At 48.1% G+C, this 23,109-nt stretch overlaps 2 protein-coding genes across 17 annotated transcripts in view; one reads left to right on the top strand and one right to left on the bottom strand.

Annotated features, from left to right (window-relative positions):
* MAST2 (microtubule associated serine/threonine kinase 2) overlaps positions 1–11,634 on the top strand; it is a 250,465-nt gene extending 238,831 nt beyond the window's left edge. For 8 of the 11 annotated variants that reach the window (XM_017540865.2, XM_017540868.2, XM_037742876.1 and 5 more), the window contains 14 exons: positions 1,114–1,252; positions 3,108–3,240; positions 4,159–4,324; positions 4,850–4,951; positions 5,207–5,329; positions 5,499–5,608; positions 5,973–6,127; positions 6,373–6,656; positions 6,756–6,950; positions 7,547–7,773; positions 7,965–8,087; positions 9,301–9,437; positions 9,569–9,762; positions 10,042–11,634. In XM_017540865.2, coding sequence (XP_017396354.1) covers positions 1,114–1,252; positions 3,108–3,240; positions 4,159–4,324; positions 4,850–4,951; positions 5,207–5,329; positions 5,499–5,608; positions 5,973–6,127; positions 6,373–6,656; positions 6,756–6,950; positions 7,547–7,773; positions 7,965–8,087; positions 9,301–9,437; positions 9,569–9,762; positions 10,042–11,576 — 3,623 coding nt within the window. In that variant the 3' untranslated portion in view covers positions 11,577–11,634. The remainder of the gene's footprint in view (positions 1–1,113; positions 1,253–3,107; positions 3,241–4,158; positions 4,325–4,849; positions 4,952–5,206; positions 5,330–5,498; positions 5,609–5,972; positions 6,128–6,372; positions 6,657–6,755; positions 6,951–7,546; positions 7,774–7,964; positions 8,088–9,300; positions 9,438–9,568; positions 9,763–10,041) is intronic. The other 3 variants (XM_017540867.1, XM_017540869.2, XM_037742875.1) reach the window with 2 other exon arrangements.
* A 3,974-nt stretch (positions 11,635–15,608) lies between these two features.
* Positions 15,609–23,109, bottom strand: part of PIK3R3 (phosphoinositide-3-kinase regulatory subunit 3) — a 97,358-nt gene continuing 89,857 nt past the window's right edge. For all 6 annotated transcript variants that reach the window (XM_037742882.1, XM_017540879.2, XM_037742881.1 and 3 more), the window contains 3 exons: positions 22,279–22,353; positions 21,645–21,815; positions 15,609–19,342 (listed from right to left, as the gene is read on the bottom strand). In XM_037742882.1, the coding sequence (XP_037598810.1) occupies positions 19,144–19,342; positions 21,645–21,815; positions 22,279–22,353 (445 nt within the window). In that variant the 3' untranslated portion in view covers positions 15,609–19,143. The remainder of the gene's footprint in view (positions 19,343–21,644; positions 21,816–22,278; positions 22,354–23,109) is intronic.

Genomic DNA, 23,109 nt, shown 5'->3' on the forward strand with positions numbered 1-23,109 from the left:
AGCCTCCTGAGTCGCTGGGATTACAGGCACGCGCCACCATGCCCAGCTAATTTTTTGTATTTTTAGTAGAGACGGGGTTTCACCATGTTGACCAGGATGGTCTCGATCTCTTGACCTCGTGATCCACCCGCCTCGGCCTCCCAAAGTGCTGGGATTACAGGCTTGAGCCACCGCGCCCGGCCGCCATTACTTTTAATAGAGGGCTGGGTTCCTTCCCTCTGTGGCCTGAAAAATGGCCTTGACAGCTATCAGCAGATTCACTTTACTTTCCACCCTCCTCCATGCCCTGCGTATTAGTCCATTTTCACACTGCTAATAAAGGCATACCAGAGACTGGGCAATTTATGAAAGAAGAAGTTTTATTGGAGTTACAGTTCATTGTGGCTGGGGAAGCCTTACAATCATGGCAGAAGATGAAAGGCATGTCTCACATAGTGGCAGATGAGAGAGAGTTTGTGCAGGGAAACTCCCCTTTATGAAACCATCAGATCTGCCGGGCATGGTGGCTCACACCTGTAATCATAGCACTTTGGAAGGCAGAAGCAGGCAGATCACCTGAGGTCAGGAATTTGAGACCAGCCTGACCAACATGGCAAAACCATGCCTCTACTGAAAATGCAAAAATTAGCTGGGTGTGGTGGCACACAACTGTAATCCCAGCTACTTGGGAGGCTGAGGCAGGAAAATCCCTTGAATCCAGAAGGCAGAAGTTGCAGTGAGTTGAGATCAAGCCACTCTACTCCAGCCTGGGCGACAGAGCAAGACTATGTCTAAAAAAATATTAATAAATGAAAATAACTGTCAGATTTCATGAGACTTGTTCGCTATCATGGGAAAGACCCACTTTATGATTGAATTTTCTCCCACTAGGTTCCTTCCCACAACACATGGGAATTATGAGAGCTACAATTCAAGATGAGATGTGGGTGGGGACACAGCCAAACCATATCACCATCTCCCACCCATGCCAGCAGCAAAAGGGCTAGAATAGAGTCTCCAGCACCAGGATATTCCATGAAGCTGTCTCCTCTGGGACCTCAGAAACTGCCAGATGGGAACTGGCTAGAGTAGGGAACTGGATCCTTTCCTCATGGTAGCCTGGGCTTATTGCAGGGGGAGACTGTGCCACTCTGCTGAAGAATATTGGGGCCCTGCCTGTGGACATGGTGCGTCTATACTTTGCAGAAACTGTGCTGGCCCTGGAGTACTTACACAACTATGGCATCGTGCACCGTGACCTCAAGCCTGACAAGTATGTCTACTCTCTGTGTCCCTTGTCCAGGGTCTCCCTCTTGGGTCTCTAGATAAATGTTGGCAAGCACAGTAGATCTAAATGTATCCAGATGGCTACTGGGAAACATGTCTCTATGTGTGTCCATCTAGGCCTAGTTCTCTAGCTCCCTGACCCCAGATGCAAATCATTGCCTCAAGGTCTGGCTGGAGCATTATAAGGCTTCAGTGACATAAGAGTCACTGAGGAGCCCCACTGAAAAAACCAAGCAAGAACAAAAGAATAAGCACATGTCGTAGATGGCTGAACAAGTGTCCTGACATTTACTGACATCTACCCTGTGCCAAGCACTATATTCTGGGTTTAAATATAGTCCCTGGCATGTAGAAGTTAAATCTACAGTGGGAGACAGAAATATATGTATATAGGCTTCTTCTCAGAGGGTATGAGTCAAGTGGAAAAAGGTAGGAGACCTGCTTTCCAAAGCAGGAGAGCAGAATGTGCAGAGGCACACAGGTGCAAGAGAACATCACTTGTTCAGGAACTACAAATAGTACAACATGGCAACAGCTTAGATGGTGAGAGAGTAGTTAAGAGAAAAGGTGAGAGAGGCAGGTGCTAGTTCATCAAGGGCCCTTTTGTTATATTTGAGTTTTATTTTAAAGGGGCCTAGAGAATCTTCGAAGGGTCTGTTAACCAAAGATATGATAGAATGGCATACCCAGATTGTGGTTTAGGTTTAGAAAGCTCACTCTACTGATGAAGAGAGACACTGAGACCAGGGCAAAGACAGCAATGCCTGCAGCAGAACAGGGAGCCAGGATAGAAAGAAGAAAGGTGTAGCATGAGGAAGCAGAAAGGGAAGAGGATCAGGTTGGAGTAGGGGTAGGAAGGGAAGTGAGGAAACAGAAGGAGGCTGGGATGTCTTCCAGATTTCCAGCTTGGGACTGTTGCAGGGTGATAAGCCTCTGTGGGAGAAAGTGGCTTTGACATTAGACAGACCTGAGTTCAAATGGCCACTCTTCTGCTTGTTAAGTCTGAGTCTGAGTCTATTAATTAAATTTCCTTGACCCTCACATTCCTCTTTCTAAAATAGGGATAATTATACCTACCTTTGATGTGTTACTCTAGAAGACCTTTCAGGGGCTGGAATATTTTTACAGCACCACAGAGCTCATAGATAACAGAAATTATTGTTTTTCACTGAGAAGGGGAACCAGTTGGGAGGTATGACTTTGTTTTGGACAGGTTGAATTTGTGCCTGAAAGACATATGGGCAGTTGGGTAGGCCTGGATCTCAAGAAGGAAGTCAGGGCCAGAGGTACTATTTGGGGAATCATCGGAATAAAAGGGTGGCAGGGTAAAGCCTTCAGCACAAAATGAGTGGCTCAGGCAGAGTATATGAAGGGATCTTAGTTTCTCCCAACCAACCCACCTCCTAAGACCAGCCATGAACATGGAACAAAATTATGTGCCCCCTGCCTCTGTCCCTGAAACAGGAGTATTATGGGCCACTCAGGTCGGGGGAGGGGACTAGGAATGGCTACAGCAGCTGCCTTAGGATGAGGCTGAGCTCAGTTCTGTAGAAGAAACTCTTCCTCAACTGAATGATTCCTACGCCCAATATAGAATACAGTTAGGGCAATAAACAGAAATGGAGTTGTGGGAATGGGCAAAAGGCAGGTTTGTTGCTTGTGTAGAACGTAACACTCACATAGCCAGAGTGATTTACTTTTTCACACCTGCCTGTCCCCCTGCTGAAGCTGTCTCACAGTACCCTCATGAAAGCCTGAGTGGGGAAATTGGGCATATACTAAAATCAGTACTCTCGGAAAACCAGGAATAACTTCGTAATTTTGTGTCTCCGGTCTCCCAGCCTCCTAATTACATCCATGGGGCACATCAAGCTCACTGACTTTGGACTGTCCAAAATTGGCCTCATGAGTCTGACAACGAACTTATATGAGGGTCATATTGAAAAGGATGCCCGGGAATTCCTGGACAAGCAGGTAAGGAAGGGTAGATGATATATTGGGGGTTAAATTCTAGGCCCTTGGCCTGGCGCAGTGGCTCATGCCCATAATCCCAGCCCTTTGGGAGGTGGAGGCAGGAGGATCACTTGAGGCCAGGAATTCAAAACCAGCCGTGGGCAACATAGTGAGACCCCATCTCTACATTTGTACACACATACATACATTCCAGGCCCTAGAAGAAGGCCTTGGGGCCATATGCCTACCTCGTAGCTAGATATTAAGATTGGGGAACCCCTATCTTTCCTACCTTTGGGTTCCAGAGAGGCATTGATACAGGTAGCACATTTGGAAAACAGGATGAGCCATGAGAATCATGTGGATATAAAATCCAAAGTCATCTTCCTCCTCAGGGTTTGGAGAAAATAGGTCATGTAACTGTTAACACAGAGTTTCATGTGAGATCAGTCCTGAATCTCCCAGCCTGAGTCAAGGACAACAATCTCCTGGAGCTTGTGGTGCTTGGAACACAGCTCTGAATTTCCACTGAGCTGTGGCCCAGTGTTCTGAGAGGCAGCCTCTGGATGTTCCCTGGTTTAACATTTCAGGTTGTGACTGTTCACCAGTCCCTGTTATAGTTATGTGACTCGTAGGGTCTGTTCTGTTAGAGGCTGAAGTGCAGAGGCCAATTGTGGAATCACATGCCAGAGGTAGGTGTTGAGGGCTTAAGGGATGGTAGTTCCAGGCTAGAATGAGACTTTTTTGTTAATTAGGAAATACCAACCAATAGTTCCAACTCTTGTTCCCTGGGGCTCCTGTTGATCTTATTCATTAAGGTGGGCTGAGTCTTCATTCAGAGACTCTTCTGTTCCAGAGGTGGGAGCATCCCCCCTCTCCAGCTGTCATGCCAGTGAGCAGTCTCAGGAGGCTAAGCCAGCCCGGCCTTTCTGTGCCCAGGTATGCGGGACCCCCGAATACATTGCGCCTGAGGTGATCCTGCGCCAGGGCTATGGGAAGCCAGTGGACTGGTGGGCCATGGGCATTATCCTGTATGAGTTCCTGGTGGGCTGTGTCCCTTTTTTTGGAGATACTCCGGAGGAGCTCTTTGGGCAGGTGATCAGTGGTAGGTACTCTCCCCCTGGCCCAGTGGGGAAACAGTGTGAATCCACAAATATGATGTATGCCAGCAGCTTGTGAGGCCTATGAGCTCTTGTTCTGAACTCATGGTGTGTGTGTGATGTCTGCTGCTTTGGGGGCAGGTATGTCTGTTTCTGCCTGTACATACATGTGCATGCTATATCCCTGGGGCTTCACATATCTCCCCTCTATACCTGTGTGTTCCTGTTTGTTTGTGCACATCCCATGAGTGTGAGGGGTTTGTGTGTGTATTTTGTGGAGTATAAAAGCAGGGTGAGCTGGAGCTTCAGGATAGGGGAAATCACTGTTTCACAGTGCCCACTTTGGATCAAAGATCAAGCCATGGTCTAGGAACCTATAGAATGTAAGGACTGGGGTCTCAGGCAAGGCTTTTGGGGCTCCAGGCTGGGCCCTTTTTGCCTCCTTTCCTTACACTGTCCTGGGACCCTCTTCTACATCTCTCCGCTCTACCCACAATTTCTCCTTTCCCTCTCACCCCTGATGACTTCAGATGAGATTGTGTGGCCTGAGGGTGATGATGCACTGCCCCCAGACACCCAGGACCTCACCTCCAAACTGCTCCACCAGAACCCTCTGGAGAGACTGGGCACAGGTAGGACAGGCCCCGCTAACTTTTCTCACTACTTGGAAAAGAGGTAAGGGAAGCTGGAGGTTCCCAACCCTGGAGGTTTGGGGCAGCCCGTCTGGATCCTGAAACTCTGCCCTGCTCCCTGTAGGCAGAGAATGGAAGACGTTTGAGCTGACAGCCTAGGTATAGCTTCTCAAGGTCTGGCTTCTTACTAGATATGCTGACCTGGACTCCATGCAGCTCATTCTACCCCCTTGCCCATGCCCTCCCTGTCCACAGGAGGTGCCTATGAGGTGAAGGAGCACCCATTCTTTACTGGTCTGGACTGGACAGGACTTCTCCGCCAGAAGGCTGAATTTATTCCTCAGCTGGAGTCAGAGGACGATACTAGCTATTTTGACAGTAAGGCCGCCAACTGTTGGGGTACAGTATGGGTGCTACCCATTTGCCTAGAAATACCTGTGCACACTGAACTTGGCATTGGGAGCAACTTCTCAGGGCTCTGCTGAAATCTAATGGGGTCACAAGGAGGCCACCAGCAGGACTCTGAAGTGTCCTTAATCTGTCCCAGCCCGCTCAGAGCGCTACCACCACGTGGACTCGGAGGATGAGGAAGACGTGAGTGAGGATGGCTGCCTTGAGATCCGCCAGTTTTCCTCCTGCTCTCCAAGGTTCAGCAAGGTGTGACTGAGGAGACCCAGAATGGGCAGAACAGGCTGGAGGATCAGAAGAGGGCCTGTCAAAGGGCACACCTGGGGCAGGCTCAAGGATTGGGGATGGGGCCACCTCGAGAAAAAGAGGAGCAGAGGACTGGGGCTCCATATAGCTATATATAGGTGCTTCTAGAACCACTGCAGCCCCTGACATGAGATGCCAGGTCAGATCAGTGGAATAACTGCTTCCCCAAATATTTAGCAGGGATGTGTGCAGGAGGGAAGGAGCCAACTGGCGCAAATTCCTGGGTTTCTGATGCCAAGGATGCATTTTGCCACTTGGGAGGTACAGATGCCAGAGCCCATCCCCAATGCATCCCCTGTCCCCACAGGTATACAGCAGCATGGAACGGCTCTCGCTGCTCGAAGAGCATCGGACGCCACCCCCGACCAAGCGCAGCCTAAGTGAGGAGAAGGAGGACCGCTCAGAAGGCCTGGCGGGGCTCAAAGGCCGAGACCGGAGCTGGGTGATCGGCTCCCCTGATATGTGAGCACACAGAACTCACCAAGGGTGGGCGACACCGCTATCCCTACATTGTCACAGATGATGAGAGAGATTCTGATGCTGGGGAAGAGTGCAGGTGGCAGTGAGGGGACATTCATAGGGTGGCTCCTGGAGGAATGTCTGCAGAGGAAAGTTCCATTACTATAACCCTTGTGTGCCCCAAAGGAGGCTTGGTGGCAGGAGGGGGACCACGTGGGCCATCTCACCCCAGGCCTTGTGTCTCATAGATTACGGAAGCGGCTGTCGGTGTCTGAGTCATCCCACACAGAGAGTGACTCAAGCCCTCCAATGACAGTGCGACGCCGCTGCTCGGGCCTCCTGGATGTACCTCGGTTCCCTGAGGGCCCTGAGGAGGCCAGCAGCACCCCCAGGAGGCAGCTGCAGGAGGGTGTATGGTTCCTGACACCCCCTTCCGGAGAGGCGGTATCTGGGCTTGTCCCTGAACGCTCTGGGGAGCAGCGGCTGAAGCTGGATGAGGAAGCTGTTGGACGGAGCAGTAGTTCCAGTCCAGGTATGGCCCAGTGGGCAGCCAAAGGACCTAAGCTGGAGGATACTGCAGGGCAGGAGTCTCAGCAGCATCACGGGTCTCACTGCTCACTTGGGCCTACAGCTATGGAGAACCGAGGCCGTGGGATCCCGCAGCTGTCTGAAGGAGCGACGGCCAAGGCCATCAGTGACCTGGCTGTGCGTAGGGCCCGCCACCGGCTGCTGTCTGGGGACTCTACAGAGAAGCGCACCGCTCGCCCTGTCAACAAAGTGATCAAGTCTGCCTCAGCCACAGCCCTCTCGCTCCTCATTCCTTCGGGTGAGGCCCCTGGGGAGCTGGGATAAAACTCACAGGAAGGGCCTTGGAATCTCTAGGCCTGTGGCAGGGTTCTGCACATGGCAGGTGTGTATGTGTGTTAAGCAGGGATCTAAGAGACTGTGGTCCCTGAAGGTGTGTATTGGTGCCTGGGGTTGTGTATACATGTGCCAGAAGGCAGGATAGCGCCATGTCACGAGTACAGGCTTTGGGGCAAAGAGCTCATACTCAAATCCTGGCTTCATCACTAAAGGGCTCTTGAGCTTGAGCCAGTTGCTTAACTCCTCTAAGCCTCACGTTTCTCATCCAAAAATGTGGACTTAATAGTGGCCAGCTCATAGGTTAATTATGACATTTAAATATGTGTGACGAGCTTGTATAGTCCCTGATACACACATAAATGCTTGCCTCTTCACCTCATCTCAGGGCTGGATATGAGAGGACTTCACAGGTCAGGGGCTGTGGGGAAAATGGACCTGAGCTCAGGTTCTGTCTGTGACAAGAGGTGCTGAAATCAACAAACTGGACCAGGGGCCAACTGGGAGCATGTCCAGGCCAAGGCCCTCTGACCCACTAAGTCCTGGCTTCTCCTTCTCCAGAACACCACACCTGCTCCCCGTTGGCCAGCCCCATGTCCCCACATTCTCAGTCGTCCAACCCATCATCCCGGGACTCTTCTCCAAGCAGGGACTTCTTGCCAGCCCTTGGCAGTGTGAGGCCGCCCATCATCATCCACCGAGCTGGCAAGAAGTATGGCTTCACCCTGCGGGCCATTCGTGTCTACATGGGTGACTCCGACGTCTACACCGTGCACCACATGGTGTGGGTATGTCTGACCATCCAGAGCTGCTGTCTCCCAGCTTTATCACCCTTCCAGCCTCCCCTTCATGGAGCCCATCTGTCCCTGCTTGGGGGTCAAAGGGTGGTGGTGAAGGGGGTCACAGCTTAATGTGCAGAACCAGGCCCTATACTTCATGTTCAGGCTCCAGTGTGAGTACTGTTCTCTTCCTGGTGCAGCACGTGGAGGACGGAGGTCCAGCCAGCGAGGCAGGGCTTCGTCAAGGTGACCTCATCACCCATGTCAATGGGGAAACTGTGCATGGGCTGGTGCACACAGAGGTGGTGGAGCTGATCCTGAAGGTTAGTGCTGGGTTTGCTGCCTGCATGGTCCCTGAATGACCTCAGCCTGTGACTCTGTGACAGCCGTAAGGTAGTGGGTGAGTTGGGCGCACACACATCTACACTATGGATGTAGATACACACAGGCTAGGTGCAGTGGCTCATACCTGTAATCCCAACACTTTGGGAAGCTGAGGCATGTGGATTACTTGAGGCCAGAAGTTCGAGACCAGCCTGGCCAACATAGTGAAACCCTGCCTCTACTAAAAATAAAAATTAAAAAAAAAATGGCTGGGTGTGGTGGCTCACACCTGTAATCCCAGCACTTTGGGAGGCTGAGGCAGACAGATCACCTGAGGTTAGGAGTTCAAGACCAGTGTGGCCAACATAGCAAAACTCTGTCTCTACTAAAAACGCAAAAAATTAGCCAGGTGTGGTGGTAGGTGCTTGTAATCCCAGCTACTTGGGAGGCCAAGGCAGGAGAATCGCTTGAACCCAGGAGGCAGAGTTTGCAGTTAGCCGAGATTGTGCCACTGCATTCCAGCCTGGGTGACAGAGCAAGACTTCATCTCAAAAAAAAAAAAAAAAAGGCCAGGTGTGGTGGCTCACGCTTATAATCCCAGCACTTTGGGAGGCTGAGGCAGGTGGATCATGAGGTCAGAAGTTCAAGACTAGCCTGGCCAATACAGTGAAACCCCGTCTCTGCTAAAAATACAAAATTAGCTGGGCATGGCAGCGGGTGCCTGTAATCCCAGCTACTTGGGAGGCTGAGGCAGGAGAATCGCTTGAACCCAGGAGGTGGAGGTTGCAGTGAGCCAAGATCGTGCAACTACACTCCAGCCTGGGCAACAGAGCAAGACTCCGTCTCAAAAAAAAAAAAAAAAAAAAGATGAATGTACACACAGAACTTGAATGTGGCACAACAAGAGTTTTCTCCGCAAGGTAGCACCCTCACTTTCTTAGGCCCAGGGATCCTTCTGAGCTGTGGGTAGGTAGGGCTGCAGAATGGGACAGGTTAGCCTGTTCTCTACCTTCTCACCCTTAAACCACTCGGGCTCCAATAGGAGCCATTCCTCATCTGTGAAGACAGAATATAGGCCTATAGTTCAGATGTGCCGGTGCAGAGGCAAAAGCTGGAGCTGTGGCATAGCCATGCCGCGGGGAAGGATTGGGGATGGGGAGGGGCAAGAATATGGCCTCCAGCTTAGCTTAGGCCTCATGCTGTGCTCCCCAGAGTGGAAACAAGGTGGCTATTTCAACAACTCCCCTGGAGAACACATCCATTAAAGTGGGGCCAGCTAGGAAGGGCAGCTACAAGGCCAAGATGGCCCGAAGGAGCAAGAGGAGCCACGGCAAGGATGGGCAAGAAAGGTGAGCCAGGCACAGTCCAGAGGGTCTACTCTGGGCCCCATGAGTGCTGTACATGCCAGGTGCGTTGGCCCTGGGCCCAGTGTATGCTGTGCTCTCTGCACCGACACTGCCTTTGACCCTTATCGCCACAGCAGAAAAAGGAGTTCCTTGTTCCGCAAGATCACCAAGCAAGCATCCCTGCTCCACACCAGCCGCAGCCTTTCTTCCCTTAACCGTTCCTTGTCATCAGGGGAGAGTGGGCCAGGCTCTCCCACACACAGCCACAGCCTTTCCCCCCGATCTCCCACTCAAGCCTACCGCATGACCCCCGATGCTGTGCATTCAGGTATGAAGGGCTCCCTGCAAATCAGAGACAACCCCTGAGAAATAGGAAAGTTCCTAGGCCCTATACGTTCCTCACAGATCCCAGTCTGAACTGGTCTTTCAGCCCACCCCCTGAAAGATCCTGCAGTCTCGGGGAGGAATTAATTGATGGGAAAGTGGGTAGCTTGGTTTCTGGGACATCATAGGGCTAAGCCCTGTCTTGCCCTTCAGTCACTTCTAACAGCTAACACTGCTCTGCTTTTGTCTGTCTGTCTGTCTGTCTGTCTGTCTCTGTACAAAGTGGGGGGGAATTCATCACAGAGCAGCTCCCCCAGCTCCAGCGTGCCCAGTTCCCCAGCCGGCTCTGGGCATACACGGCCTAGCTCCCTCCACGGTCTGGCACCCAAGCTCCAGCGCCAGTACCGCTCTCCACGGCGCAAGTCAGCAGGCAGCATCCCACTGTCACCACTGGCCCACACCCCTTCTCCCCCACCCCCAGCAGCTTCACCTCAGCGGTCCCCATCACCCCTGTCTGGCCATGTAGCCCAGGCCCTTCCCACAAAGCTTCACTTGTCACCTCCCCTAGGCAGGCAACTCTCGCGGCCCAAGAGTGCGGAGCCACCCCGTTCACCACTACTCAAGAGGGTGCAGTCAGCCGAGAAACTGGCAGCAGCACTGGCCGCTTCCGAGAAGAAGCTAGCCACTTCTCGCAAGCACAGCCTTGACCTGCCCCACTCTGAGCTAAAGAAGGAACTGCCGCCTAGGGAAGTCAGCCCTCTGGAGGCGGTTGGAGCTAGGGGTGTGCTTTCCGGCAAGGGAGCCCTGCCAGGGAAAGGGGTGCTGCTGCAACCTGCTCCTTCACGGGCCCTAGGCACTCTCCGGCAGGACCGAGCCGAACGACGAGAGTCACTGCAGAAGCAAGAAGCCATCCGTGAGGTGGACTCCTCAGAGGATGACACGGAGGAGGGGCCTGAGAACAGCCAGGGTGCACAGGAGCTGAGTGTAGCACCTCAACCAGAAGTGAGCCAGAGTGTGGCCCCCAGAGGAGCAGAAGAGAGTGGGGAAGAGGATACTTTCTCATCCAGAGTCCCCAGGAGCCCAGGCCCAGTGATCCCAGGCCTATTGACAGGGATTACACTGGGGCCTCCCAAAATGGAAGGTCCCAGTGGTCTCCAGAGGAGGCTCGGGAGCCCACAAACTGTTGAGGAGGCTGTGAGCTCCTCCTCACCAGACCCCAACCTGGGTAAGTCTGGAGCTACAGACCCCATCCTTTCTGAAGGTTGCTGGAAGGTTCAGCGCCTCCATACCCAGGCACTAACAGCACTTTCTCCCAGCTTTTCAGGACTCGTGCCCTCCAGCAGCCGCTCTCCTCCCACCTCCACCTCTGGGAAGCCAGGCACGTGGTCCTGGAAATTCCATATTGAGAGCCCAGACAGGGCATCCCCAAGCAGAAAGGCAACCATGGCAGGTGGGCTAGCCAACCTCCAGGATTTGGAAACCACAACTCCAGCCCACCCTAAGAACCTGTCTCCCAGGGAGCAGGGGAAGACACAGCCACGTAGTGCCCCCAGACTGACCCATCCCCCTTGTGAGGATCCCAGCCAAGGCTGGCTATGGGAGTCTGAGTGTGCACAAGTAGTGAAAGAGGATCCAGCCCTGAGCATCACCCAAGTGCCTGATGCCTCAGGTGACAGAAGACAGGACGTTCCATGCCGAGGCTGCCCCCTCACCCAGGAGTCTGAGCCCAGCCTCCTCTGGAGGGGCCAAGAACCAGGGGGCCATCAAAAGCATCAGGATTTGGCATTGGTGCCAGATGAGTTTTTAAAGCAAACATAGCAATTGTTTGCCATTTCTTGCACTCAGACCTGTGTAATATATGCTCCTGGAAACCATCTTTATGTCTTTTGCTTGCTTTACTTTGGTCAAACCACATGTAACTAGGTCCTTTGTTGCTGCTGGGAATATAGTGGTGAATAAAATAGTTTCCACCATCAGGGGAGGGCCACCTAACCCAGCTTGACTTCCCAAAGGCTGTGACATTTGAGCTCAAACATGAAGAATAGATGATAGGTAGTAGTTCGCTGGGCGTGGAAGAGTGGAGGTTGGCTTAAGAAAGGATCTCCAGACAAAGTTTAGCACATAAAGTATGCCTACTTTTTCAAGGAACCAAAGACAATTCAAAGTAGAAATGGGTCTGGCAAGTGAGGCAAGGGCTATGTCTAATGGTCATCTAGGAGATTTGACTTTGTGAAGCTGATAGGGAACCAGAAAATACCATGTAGCAACTAAAATTCCTTTATTGATAAGGGAACTCAGGCTTTCATGCCCATGGTAATACAGCTTGGGTAGAACTGGAGTTAGAACCTAGGTCTCCCTTGTTCCAGAATTTATATGTGTCTCCTAACTTGGAGTGCCTCAGCCAGGAAATGAGGAGAGGAAGATGTGGGAGGAGGCAGTTTAACTTTGGGTGTATTTGAGATATAAGAGAAAGAAGACAGAAGCAGCAGCCAGAAGAGAGTCATAAAGTCCACGGGAGGAAAGAGTTTTGATAAAATGGAGAAGTTACTTGATAAAATGCAGGGATGAGGGTGAGATGAAAACAGAAAGCTGCCAATTGTATTTAGTAATAAGCCCTCCCTGGGCTGTTGCACGTAGGCCTCAGCACTAGCGGTGGACATCGTGTGCATCCCTGAGTAGAATTTCATTTGATGGATAGTGTAGGAGGAAGGGGAAGACATAAATGGGACCAGTGCCAGGGCAGTCAGGAGGTGGCATCACAGGGCAGGCAGTGGGGCTTGGTGGAGTACCAAGACTTTGAGTGTCTCCATAGTGAAGGAGGACTTGAGAAACTGTCTTGCACTGGTTATTGCGCTGATCATCTCACAATCCAGTCCCTAGGTCTGAAGAAGAGGCGCTAGGAGGCCTGGAGATGAAAATGCCTCTGGGCCATTGTCTGTGAAGGCTGTGGCCACCAGAGGGCGAGCCATATCCACAGTGGCAGAGCCTATCCTGCTGTTTGGCCCCTCATCCTTCTAGTCCTCTCTTCACTTCTTCATTCATTCACAGCAGACCCTGGGCTAATGTACTGGGACCTGGGCAGACAGGTCACAGGTTGTGAGCTGGAAGATGACAGGGGCATGGCTGAGGGAGTGAGTTTCCCATGCATGTAGGGATCTGGTCAGAAGCACTGCACCACAGGTGAAAAGGATGTTGGGAACTGCCCTCCGAGAGGGCTGGAAATGGGAGTGGGAGGAGGGAGTACAGAGATGCTAAATATCAAACGTCCTGTACCACATCAGGCAGCTGCCCCAAGTGTCAGTGGTCCCCTTGAGAAACTGGCGGTTTTATCCTGAGGGTAGTGAAGAGTTAAGTGGTATTATCATTTGTTTTAGGAAGACCACTCTGGCTGTAGTATAGAAAGGCTAGAGTGGAGTGAGTACACCACAGAGAATCGTGTAGTGACCCATTTTGGTGGTCTGAACTAGGACAGCAACAGTGAGGAGGTAAGGAAGGAAAGGGTGGGAAGCTGTGACACCTAGATTTGGGAGCCATCAGGAAGTCGAGGGCAGTTAAAAGCCACAGGAGATGAGGACTGTTCACGGAACATGCACAAAATGAGAAAGAAGGCCCGAGATACTGGCACTAGCAGAGGGGAGAGAGCCAGTGAAAAGAAGTTGAAGATGCGGAATGAGATCCTGAATCAGGGAGAAGCCAGACCATCTTATTTTGTAATTCACCCTAAGACAGCGGAGACTCATGTAACGTTTTGCATAGGTTCAAATTTGTATTTTGAAAAGATGACAGGTTGCTATAATGAGAATGGATTTTAGGGGGACAAGAATGGAAGAAGGGAGCCTTCTAGGATTAAGGGTGCAGACGGTAGTGAAGTTAAAGTGGTGTTCTGATTGATATTTGGTGATGGACTTTAGGTAGATGATATGAAGCAGAAGGCTATCAAGGATGACTAACTACATTTCTGACTTACATAACTAGATAAATTGTATTTCCATTCACTGAAGTAAGAAGGAAGAGAACCAGGGCTGAGTAGTTCAGTGCTGCATTTCATATGCCAAATATGACGTAGCTTCCAGTGGAGGTCTGGGCAAGTGAAATAAATGTAATTGGCCTAGAGATGGTAGGTGGATTCATGGCTGTGGATAAAACTGCTGGATAAAATGGCCTTGAGAGCTGAAGAAATCCAGGAGATGTAAACGGAACAGTCAGATGTCAGCAGAATATGACGTTGAGTCTTAATAGGGTCCATGAAGGACCTTTCCATGGAGAGGATAGTTAACAGTGATGGTTATTGAAGACATCAAGAAAAGCAGTTTCAAACAGTGGTAGAACTGGTATTGAAATGCTTGAGGTGAGGAAATTAGGACATTTAGACAGCTCTCTCCAAAGGCTTGGCTTTGAAGAGGAGAAAAGAGATAAAGAGATATGGGATGATTGAGTAGGGATTGGGGGAGTAGAATGAGAAACAACCATGTTTAGATGTCAATGGGGATGATCCAGTTAAAGTAGAGAAAGAATCAATCATTAATCTTCAGAGATTCCTGAGGTGGAAGAAAATAGATTCCAAAATACATGCGGAGTAATTGACTTTAGCTGGAGGGTACTTTTGTAATTTAACAGGTGGGAGGGAGAATAATTATGTAGATATGGATAAGCTTGTAGGTTTGGTGGTAGGAAGGTAAGGGAACTCATAGCCAACCATACTTTTTCTGCCAAGTAAAAAGGTTTTTCTTTTGTTTTGTTTTTTTGAGGTGGAGTCTCACTCTGTTGCCCAGGTTGGAGTGCAGTGGTGCAGCCTCGGCTCACTGTAACTTGTGCATCCCGGATTCAGGCAATTCTTGTGCTTCAAGCCTCCCGAGTAGCTGGGATTACAGGTGCATGCTACCATGCCTGGCTAACTTTGTACTTTTAGTAGAGATAGGGTTTTACAGCATTGGCCAGGCTGGTCTCGAACTCCTGACATCAGGTGATCCAACCACCTCGGCCTCCCAAAGTGCTGGGATTACAGGTGTGAGCCACCATGCCCAGCCCCAAGTAAACAAGTATAAACCTCAGAGCCCAGTGGAAACATCCAGCTGGCAGGTAGAGTTCAGAAGAAAGAACTGAGAAGAAGAAAGGAATTTGAGCATCCTAAACACCGAAGTAGGAACAACTCTTGAGTTAGGAGAAATCATCCATAGTTCTAGCAGTGGTCTTGGGGTTGGCTGTGTATCATCTAAAATGTAGTGGGGAGAAAAGACATAGGCAAGGTCACTTAGAACAATAGACTGTTCCCTGCTCAATCTGTTTGTAATTGAGCACACATGGGTGGGGCTTGAGACTTGGATGAGAGCTGTAATGTCCTATGCAACAAGAGATTATCATGTTTGCTCATTACATTCCCAGAATATAATGGAACCTCAGCAATGTGCAGGAGATGACAAGGGCCTGGGAGCAACAAGACGACAGACTGTAAAGCTGGGCCCATTTCCCCCTTCCCAGAGTAGAATGTGGAAACACTTAATTCTGGGCAGAAATATATAAGAACCAATAAACTGGGCTTATTACAAGTGGGTGGTGAGGTGTGGAGGAAGTGGCTTTCAGAATGTTTTCTCAGAGTCAGTATTTGAGACTCCCTGTGTCCTGTGGACAGGACTCTGACATCCTAGCTGGAGTCAATGTCCTCTCCTAGGAAGAAGAGAGCCTCTCGTTGCCCCAGTTCAACCCTAGTACCAGGTCTTTTGGTGCTTGCTTACTGGAGAGAAGGTTTGAAAGTTTCAAGGGCTATTCAACACCTGAGTGAGTACGCCTCTTCTCTCTTGACCTCCACTCTGCCCCAGCCCACCCCTTCATAGCATGAAGACAAAAAAAATAACTTTATTGCAATGTCTTTATTGCATTACTGGAGCAAGTTGGCCAGACTGTCCCCTCTTGGGGAAGGTATAAAACAAAAAGACCAGTAAGTATCTCCTCTCATCTTTCCCCCTACCCTCCCCCACAATTGCACAGCAATGTCTGAACACATCTGGTGACAAGAACAATTTGCAAAGTGGTCTAGGAACTACATTATGAACTGTGCCATCACAAGACATACAGTTGGCTTTCTTGTGAGTCAGATATTTTTTATGTTAACTACAAGAATGTTTTTGACTACATCAAAGACAAGATTTTTCACAAGTAACAGGGCACCAAAGTCACATGCTGGAATCTGTAAGGAAACAAGGTTGTTTGCCACAAGTGGCTGGAGCTAAAGCAGGGCTGAGCAGTTGGTAGCAGAGGGCCCAAGCAAGCCCCGATCTGGACCCTCTGGTTTCTGAGGCCACTGAAGCCTCACAGAGGGCTGCTCTGGGTTCTTAACTAGCAGCAGAGACCACCTTAGGAAATGAATTGCCCAGGTGCAATTCTCAGTTTAAGAGAACACATGGGGCTGATTATTTGCAGCAAAGAGAGGAGACCCATGGAAGACACCACATTGGCTCTCAAAGCTTCTTCAAAGCACATGAGGTCTAAATTAAGTGGGAGGTCCCATCAAGGCTTGGAGAGGAAGTGAAAGTGTTGGGAGGTCCTCATTCTTGGGCATATCAGTGGGAAGGACACAGACAGCCTATCCAGGCCCGAATCAGGGCACAGCATCTATGGCCAGGTGGAGACAGCACTGTTCTGTGATGAAAGCTTCGCCTGGAAAAGCTGGGCCTAGCACCTGTGTCCAGCCAGCCCCAAGCTGCTTTCATGTCAGTCGCTGGGTTCTCTAGCCAGGGGTATAATGAGCCCCTCTGATCTTGGTCTCTCTTTGCCCTCTGCCTCATTAAAACTGCAGTTAGGATGCCAAGACAGATAGTCCCAGGGTCCAGATCATGGGACAGGACACAGCACTAAACTCTCACGAAGGAGGCCAAGACCTGCTCCCAGGTCACGGGAGAAGCACCTTGCTACCCTACCCCTCTTACACACCAGGCCCAGTAGCTAGTAGACTGGTCCCTATGCTATTTATTTCCACTGGCTCAGGGTCAAGCAAGTTATGTGGTAACTGGTCAGAAAATATACTGTCAAATCTCTCAAATGACCCCTGGGTCTTAGATCCCACAAAACAATGAATTCAAGAATGAAAAACTGAAGAAGAAAAGTGAAGGAATGTAGGACTGAAAGAAAGCAGCCCTTCTTTACAAGCCAGCCCAAGTGTAGATAAAGATGGTACATGGTCTTTCCCTGCACACCCTCAGTGTCTGCCCAAAAAGGAGCAGACACATTATTGAATACTACAGGCAAGTATCTCTATTATTTCCATTTTAGTTTAAAAGACATTCAGAACACATTGAAATTTTAGTACCATACAAGAGGGATTCCTTGCACATAATTGGGCATCCACCTGCTTCAGCAGGTTCAACACCAGAGGCAAAGCCATCCAGGTGTGCCCAGCAGCAATTAGCTTGGTGTTATTCAGTAAAACTTTCAGTAAGAGTTCAATCGACAGTTTGGGAAAGGAATGTGCTGGTTATTAGTTAAATGACTTTGGAGGGGGGGTTCAATTGTCTCTGCCTCACCCAATCCTGAAACTGCAATGTAACCAAGGAAAAGCCATGATAAGCACTTCCCTTCCTATCCTCATCGCTAGTAACTGGAGGTTCTTCCAAAATTATACATCTTTGTCTACATCATGGTCCATATTTTGGACCCTGTCGTGGAGATAAGTGCACGGGGAAAGTAATATTTTTCTTTCACACCAAAAACTAGAGCTTTCCTAGCTGTAAGCTTTATAAACCAAGACGCAATACTGGCTTCTCTACTCAGCCAGGATGGCTCACTGCACAGCTTTGGGCCCAAACAGCTGACTCACTCTGAGCCTAAGGTTCCAGGATTGGCTCAGAGGCAGCTGGACTCTATTTGTCAAATGAGTGTTGACTGATGGGTGTGGGGCATGATAGGGGCAGGAATAGATGCCTGCCCCCACTCCATTTGCCTAGCTTCACTCAGCTGGACGGCTTAAACCACATGGAGCAGAAGATTCCTGGCCTAAAATCAAGGCCACTGGAGCATGAGGGCAGACTGCACATAACTTTAATGGCAGGATCACAAAAAAAAGGCAAAGAGAAAAGCTTCCAGATGGCTTCTACTAACAGTCTAAACACTAAGCCATCTTTTCTTCCTGCAAAAGCTTCAGGAACCACTGTATGGAAGCACATGTGTAATGTGGTATGACTCTCACCCTGGACCAATGGGCCCCTGGCTCTGTGATTTACTGAGGCCTCTGACCACAAACTGACTCCCCTCCTTAGCATCCTGTAACTCCCAAAACCCTATCCAGCAAAGGAAGGGGAGATGAAGGGAAATTAAACCATATTTACTATTTCTGCAGGGCCTTTACACTTGGGGAAGCACATATAAGAATGTTGTTGTTCTATATTGTTATTTGGTATATCAAGCCATCTAAAAGCACTGGATTGCACCTTTTCTTTACTCATACAAACAAGTTACAAAGGTTTCAAACAACAGATCATTCTTTAGGCTAAGGAAACACCACACAAGCACCAACTTCATTTTATGATTCAAAGCTCACCATCCCCACAAAAAGAATGCTACTCCTCATCTCTGAGAAACAAGGCAGGACAGAAGGGATTACACTGACCAATTTTAGTGTTTGCTAAAACACACAACTTCTAGTCTTTTTATGTTCAAGTTTTGGTACAGAAGTATACATTCACCTACTAGTGCCACCTTTTCCCATCCAACATTGGTCTGGCAACAAACATTGTTTTGTTGGTTTCTAAACATAATACTTCTTCAGAGGGAGGGGCTCATGAGATGCTGAAGCCTAAATTATGTTGGTAAGAAATAAAGTACCTTCAGTTGAAGGTTTTTTATCACCTTGGCTTAGATTGTTTAAATGAAATCCCAAGCCTCCCTATTTTCCTTTGGTTGTCTTTTTCATCAAATCCCATCCTATCACAAAATCAAAATAGCCTTCTCCGTGGGGGGAAAAAGAGACTGCCAGAGCAAAACAGAACTTCCAGCAGAGCCATGCCCCTGCTGCACTCTCAGAATTAAAGATTTAAAAAAGACACGGACTCTTCAGAAGCTTCCAAACACAACCCCACCCACTATCCCCATCAAACCTAATACTCTGTTGAGGGTGCCTGGCTAAACAAAACAAAAACCCCAATGAAATCGACTTTAAGAAAAACATCTGCTTCCAGCTTAGTACGTCAGTGCAGCAGCATGGCTGAGTCCTAGAGAACCTCGGGCCTCTAATGCCCCCATCCCGGCCAGCTGCTGCTCGGCCTCTCCACTTCACATTCACAGAATCACTTCTTGTGCAAAACAAGCAGTCTATGTAGAAAGAATGCCCTCGTCGTAGTCTAATAAAAACTGTAGAAAAAAATGCCAGAGAACCACCTCTCTTCCCACTTCCTCTTTATCTGCAGAGCGAGGGCATCTGTGCATGAACAGGGTAGGCAAGCCTGACGTTGAGGGAGTCGTTGTGCTGAACCAAGGATGTCTGCTGGTAATGGAGCACCAGCTCCTTCAGAGAGCTGTACAGGTTGTAGGGCTCAGCAAAGCCATAGCCCCGAGCAGTGCTGTAGATCACACAGTGCTTCACTTCCCCATCGGCCCTGCAATGATATACCATGGAAGAAATGTTAAGGCAAGTAACAATAGATAAAGGTACACTAAATGGACAGCAGTCTGAGAGCGGCTGTCATGCAAATAAGCATTTTTTGTTAATCAGTCAAAGCTTGTAAAATTGTGTTCCCCTCACTCCCTACAGACTTGGCCATAGATACAGGTGTTAAAACAACCATAAATCTAAGGGTTTATTTATTTGTTTATTTTTAGACAGGGTCTCACTCTATCACCAAGGCTAGGGTACAGTGGCTTCATCATAGCTCACTGCAGCCTCGAACTCCTGGGCTCAAGTGATCCTCCCACCACAGCCTCCCAAGTAGCCGGGACTACAGGCGTGAGCCACATGCCCAGCTAATATTTTATTTTTAGTAGAGATGGGGTCTTGCTATGTTGCCCAGGCTGGTCATGAAATCCTGGGCTTAAGGAATCATCCTGCCGTAGCCTCCTAAAATGCTGGGATTACAGATGTAAGCCACCAAGCCCAGCCAAGGGTAGTTTTTGATTAATCAGTTTCTTTTTTTTTTTCCAGACGGTGTTTCACTCTTGTTGCCCAGGCTGGGGTGCAATGGCAAAATCTTGGCTCACTGCAATCTCCACTTCCCAGGTTCAAGCGATTCTCCCGCCTCAGCCTCCCAGGTGGCTGGGATTATACACATGCACCACCACACCCGACTGATTTTCTACTTTTAGTAGAGACGGGGTTTCTCCATGTTGGTCAGGCTGGTCTTGAACTCACGACCTCAGGAGATCTGCCCGCCTTGGCCTCCCAAAGTGCTGTGATTACAGGCATAAGCCACAGCACCCAGCCCTGATTAATCAGTTTCTTTATGTAAGGACTCCAGCCAAGTCCTTAACTTACAGGCTGCCACCCAATAACCTGAGTGACAGTAAGTGACTGCATTTTCTGCCTTTCTTCTTCTTATTCTTAAAAGATCCCAAGTCTTATAAGAACCATGCTCTCCTACATTTCCACTCAGATAACTTGAACAGCCCAAGTCAAGGAGAAATGAAATGTTGCAAGTAGTTCTATCTTTGGATAACAGTAATCCAATGCACTTTTCAGCTCCTCCACCATTTTCCTCCTATAAGACATCCTATTCATCTTTTTGAGGTCCATCTCAGATGCCTTTTCCACAAAACCTCCCAACCCACTCTTTCTCCACTATTAATGATACATATTTCACAGTGGTTCTGTTTATCTTGTACATTTAGTGAAATGAAGAAAGCCTGGTGTAATAGAAAAATGTAGGTTTTGAAACCAGGTAAACTTGGATTCAAACTCTGTCTCCATTACAGAAGTAGACCGCTAAAAACAAGATGATCACATAAAGCACTGAGCAGTCTTAATATGGATGCCTTTTGTCTATCTTCTCCACCTTGCCCTCTAAGGGTCCAAGCACTTTGTCACTGTTTGCCTTCTGCAACATCCATCAGTAGCATCATCATCATAATATTAGCAGGTGACATTTACTTCTTATGTGCCTGCACTGTTAAAAGTGTATTATATTACGTAGATTAACTCATTTAATCCTCACAAAAACCCTAAAGTAAGTTTTATCCTTATTTTACAGATAAGGAAACTGGGCAAAGAAAGATTAAGTAATTTACCCAAGGTTACCCAGTGGATAAGCTGTAGTGCCAGGATCTGAACCCAGTATATCTGGCACCATCATACCTCTTTTCTAAGTGTGGTTTTTATCAATGAAGATGTCTGCCTTCCTAAAGAATATATTCCACGCTCAGGCAAAAATGTGACTAAGGCACAGTTAGTTATCCCCAGAATTTCACTTTCTATTAAAAGGAAAATAGGCTTTTCTCATAAAAGTCACAAGATTATCTTACAGAAAACACTTCCACATTTCCTATCACTACATCAACAGAATAATACGTAATTTAAAATTTTAGATAGTTTTCCCTCTGGAGTAAAAACAGTTCTATTTAATCAAGCCTTCCCTAATCTGACATTGGAGACCATACTAGGCATATAGGATACTACTAAAGAATTAAGCGATTTTTTTTTTTTTTTCAGTTTAAGATCTCACATTACCCTTTCACAGACACCTGAAATCCAACAACAATACTGCAAGGCCTAATCTACTTATCATGTAAATTAAAATCCCAAGATAATTTCAGCTATCATTTCTCATAAAGCTGGGTTTTTTTATACGAATAGTTATGGACCAAGCTGTGGGTCCTTGTTCCTGTACTTTAACTAATTTCATCTGAATTTCACGAAGGGTTGATTTTATATTAAGATTTCAAAAGGTTATATCCCCAGAGAAGACTTACACCACAGAGCAAGCATAGCATCCTTTCTTGCTACTCTCACGGATTAAGAATGCACCATCAGGTTTCCCATAAAGCAAGTCCTCTGCTTGTACTCGATTTATATCCTCAACAAACCAGGTTTTCTCATCGTAGTGGGGCAGGTTTTCATCTTCCTCATTAATAAAATAGTTCCTAAAAATTAAATGTTAATATATTATTCTAACAAGTTACTTCAATCTAAAAGCAAATTCATAAATAAAACACTCTTCTAAATCTTTAAACCACAAATGACAATGCAAAATTGCAATTAGTTGGGTGTTAACTTCATTACTTGCCATGGTGCAGGAAGCACAGAATTCATATGTTTCATCCAATAAACTGAAATACGAATATCTGAATAACTGCTTACACATCCAGATTTTGAGTAGCTATACTCAAAGTAGCTTATACATCCAGATTTTGAGTTTAGAGGCGGGTCTCTGAACTCAAGTACCTATAGGGTACACTTTAGGCAATTCAATTCAAAAGAGAGTCAAAGTTCTCGATTCAATGCCCTCAAGTGACAATGACAACCAGTATTTAGCATGTATAAACTAGGTGCATGTCTTATATTGATAACAAAGCCCTCTGACAGAAAGGTATATAGAGAACTTACTCATCAGCATCCTCATTCTTAATTCCCAGCCAGGCATTCAGGCGTTTCTGTCTCACTCCTTTGTGATTGAGCCATCTGCCAGAGGGAAGATACCAGTGTCAGTATCTATGCAACTCTGACTGGACAAAGTAGGTATGTCTGAGCCAATCAAACTTCTAGAGTCTACACTCCTCTTGTTTTTCCTAATTCCACAAAGAATAGGCAAAGATTTCCCAAAATTAGTGTCTCAATTACTTTTCTTTCGACTATCAATACGAACTAATCTTTTCTGGAAAAAGGCAGAAATATACAGGGCTACTTGAAATTAGGCACTTCACTTTTCATTTTTCTTTTCTGGAGGATGTGCCACCACAAGCACACACATACTCGCACTCACACACAGTGGGACATGTGTTTCTGAAAACATTAGTTAGGTGAGCATGCTGTCACATTTGCAATCATTAAAGCCTGAGGATCCGCTTCCTGTGTGACCTACTGAATTGAGATTAATATTTTAACTAAAAATTTCAAGTTCTATTTTTGCATTTAAGCAAGCTACAAGAAATTCAGGGTGTCAATCTGAGTAGTTAATATGAGTGAACTTCATTACCAAGAAAATCATAGTATTCAGGCTGGGTGCAGTGGCTCACACCTAAAATCCCAGCATTTTGGGAGGCCAAGGCGGGTGGATCACCTGAGGTCAGGAGTTCGAGACCAGCCTGGCCAACACAGTGAAACCCCGTTTCTACTAAAAATACAAAAATTAGCCCAGTGTGGTAACACATGCCTGTAATCCCAGCTACTCAGGAGGCTGAAGCAGGAGGACTGCCTGAAACCAGGGGGCAGAGGTTG

This window comes from Cebus imitator, unplaced genomic scaffold, assembly GCF_001604975.1.
Source record: "Cebus imitator isolate Cc_AM_T3 unplaced genomic scaffold, Cebus_imitator-1.0 Scaffold129, whole genome shotgun sequence".
Lineage (NCBI taxonomy): Eukaryota > Metazoa > Chordata > Mammalia > Primates > Cebidae > Cebus > Cebus imitator.